At 40.8% G+C, this 3253-nt stretch overlaps 1 protein-coding gene across 1 annotated transcript; it reads right to left on the reverse strand.

The window, feature by feature from the left end:
* Positions 1–261: 261 nt before the first annotated feature.
* Positions 262–2800, reverse strand: LOC116465312 (synapse-associated protein 1; the record flags this gene model as incomplete). Its single annotated transcript, XM_032148439.2, has 3 exons — positions 262–409; positions 850–908; positions 2487–2800. Coding segments are annotated over 3 exons (521 nt in total), but the record flags the coding sequence as incomplete, so codon positions are not given.
* Between the last annotated feature and the right edge of the window lie 453 nt (positions 2801–3253).

Here is a 3253-nt window from a genome sequence, read left to right on the forward strand (position 1 = left end):
TTTTTTGTATTTTTAGTAGAGACGGGGTTTCACCGTGTTAGCCAGGATGGTCTCGATCTCCTGACCTCGTGATCGGCCCGCCTCGGCCTCCCAAAGTGCTGGGATTACAAGCGTGAGCCACCGCCTCTGGCGAGAATCAATTTTGATGCAAAATTTACAACACATTTTTGTGCACTGGCTTCAGAATAACAATTTTCTACAATTAGCTTTGGAATTAGGGAGACAAATATTTTCTTTGCTTTGATTTGTTTTGTTTTTTACCTTCCAGTCCGGCTGTCTCCTCTTGCTTTTTGTCAAGCACTAGTTGCTCCATTTCTTTCCTTAGATCTTCCTGATTTAGGTTACAGGCATCGAAGGCATCACTGACAAACTCAGAAACACCTGGGCTAGTAGAAATTTCTTCCTCATCCTGAAATGCAACAAATGAGCTCTTGAAATGGTTTGCTAAGCGACGTTTGTGTTATTCTGGTTTGCTATTGTCTCACAATTTAATGCCGTGCTATTTTTATTTCTTTTCTCCACGAGCTGTAAGACAATGAGCACTGCTCTCCAACCTTCTAACTTGCAGTTGCTTGGTAACTACATGAGTTACCACCTGAGGCTATTATTCTCCCTCACAGTTTAAATCACTCCAACCGTTCTCTCCAATCCCTGATGAGCACATCTAGAATTACATATGCCAGTATATCGTCCTCAAGTCTCAGCCGTAGTTCCTTGACTATTCAAGTACCAGATGCTGCTTCTTCCAAACCCATATTCATACATAGTTTTAAATGGTATCAGAAAGAGTTAACACAGTTACTTTATTTCCAGATATCAACTACTAGGTACAATGTAAAACTGGATTACCTCTTGAGTTTTAAGCTGAGATTTGATTACAACGGGTGGCGTTTTGGGCCGTACTGCCTCTAAGAAGTGAGAATAAGAGAGACAATAATTGCTTGGTTCAGTTCTGAATACATATTATAATCACAGTAAAATATCCACAAGTATTATGATACTAAATAATTTTCAGAAATGAATTTTTATGTTATGCTTTCAGCTTTTCTTAAGTTATAAGAAACAGCCATGGTGAAACCATCTCAACCTCTTACTTTGGGGATATTTCTATCTATCTATCTATCTACCTATCTATTCATTTATTTATTTTTAGACATGGCATGTCACTATGTTGCCCAGGCTGGACTCGAACTTCTGGGCTCAAGTGATCCTCCTGCCTCAGCCTCCTGGGGATATTTTTAACATGTCATCATATTCAATACATATCCTTATATAAAATTTCCAGCAGGAAATAATTTTTAATTACAGTGTTAGCAAAATTCATTGAAGAATAGTTCTGTACTTTTTTAGAATAATGAGAATTAAGTTATTTATCAAGTTTGCCTGCTGATATGAGTGCTAGAAAAAGGCAGTCTTTATGGAATACTGTCATAAGTCCATTTTGTTAAACAAGGCAGTATTTGGCAAAATGGCATTTTCCAACAAAATTAACATAAATGCTAAAGAATGACAGACAATTGGGATGCATGTTAACATTGATTTACAAAATGACAAATTTTCCTGTGTAAAGCAACTTCACTCCATTTCCTTGACACTAACAGCAGTGTCAGATCCTGTCCTAGTATTCTGTATAACCTGTACCTCAGGACATGCTGTTTTGCTTAATCATTTAAAATTCCGTGAATTAAATCACGCCGCTTCTTGTGGGATAAATGTCCAGCTGTAATGAGTACCTACTATACACAGCAGTTACTCACTAAAAATTTAAAATATGACACAGAATGTGTTTCTTATTTTAATTATTACAGATTTCAAACAGCTGCCCTTATTATAAAACACATTCCCACAACCAGGGGTAAGTTAGTGTCACAATGAGTCCAATGTTCATCAGTGCCTAGCTCAGAACTAGATAGATCCTTGTAACTTGGAGTGGAATGGAGCTTTGTTCTGCTCTACAGACTACAGGCACTGGAGAAACATCAGGTTGAAACAAACAAAAAGGAGGCGACTGAATCAGAGTGGAGGACAGAAATATAAAGAATCACATGGTTAAGGGCCAAAAATGAGAGGTGGGGAAGATGATGGATGTTTGAGAGAGAAATAAAAAGAAAAAAAAACTCGCCAGGCACAGTGGCTCATGCCTGTAAGTCCCAGCTACTTGGGAAGCTGAGGCAGGAGGTTCGCTTGAGTCTAGGAGTTTGAGGACAGCCTGGGCAACATAGTGAGACCCACGTCTAAAAAAAAAAAAAACAAAAATAAAAACAAGGAATGAGAAAGGAGATAAGCAAAGTAAAGGAAAGCTTGGGGAAGACATGTGTGAGCTGGGTCAGAGAGAAGGCAGTAAGAGAAAAATGAAGATCTCCTCTGGGAGGAAAAGAATTTTTCCCTAAGGCAATGACATTTCTGGTATGTATAAGAGGTCAAGCTCATTTGAGTCTCTAAGAACAACTTTTTCTGTAGAGTGCTGTCTTCTACCCAGAATGTACCTGCCAGCGGCAAATCCTGCTCTCTGCCACTGCTCTTCTCCTCCTTCCCTGCGGCCTGCTGTTGGGCGGCCAGGGCGGTGAGCTGTGCTGACTGCTTAATCAGGGAGACGCGGTAAAAGTAGTTCCTCCAGAACACTTCTTCCTTCACACTTTTAAAGAAAGGCAAATTAGAACAGTGGAAAAAGGCAAAATTAAAAACGAATAAAAAGCAGACAGACAAGAACACATTTGAGAACGCACACAGACAAGTGCACGCAGGGGTTATTTGTTGTAGAGGGGACTGGAGTAGATGATTTGCAAAAGCACTTTCAAAGCTGAGTGGGGTTCAGAGGGGGTTCATATTGGCTTTAACAATTTTTTTTTTTTGACACGGAGTCTTGCTCTGTTGCCGAGGTTGGAGTGCAGTGGTGTGATCTCAGCTCACTGCAACCTCCGCCTCCTGGGTTCCAGCAATTCTCTTGCCTCAGCCTCCCCAGTAGCTGGGATTACAGGTGCCCGCCACCATGCCCAGCTAATTTTTGTATTTTTAGTAGAGACGGGGTTTCACCATGTTGGCCTGGCTGGTCTCAAACTCCTGACCTCATGATCTGCCTGCCTCGGCCTCCCAAAGTGCTGGGATTACAGGCGTGAGCCACCGCACCCAGCCCGTATTCACTTTAGAATTGAAAGTTAACAACAGGATAAACCTAACAGCTATCTTCCCCGTAGCAGCAAAATACAAGTTACAGAATACCAATGGAACCTCAGCATTTCTTGGTACCTTAATG

Source organism: Hylobates moloch, unplaced genomic scaffold, assembly GCF_009828535.3.
Source record: "Hylobates moloch isolate HMO894 unplaced genomic scaffold, HMol_V3 SCAFFOLD_4375, whole genome shotgun sequence".
NCBI lineage: Eukaryota > Metazoa > Chordata > Mammalia > Primates > Hylobatidae > Hylobates > Hylobates moloch.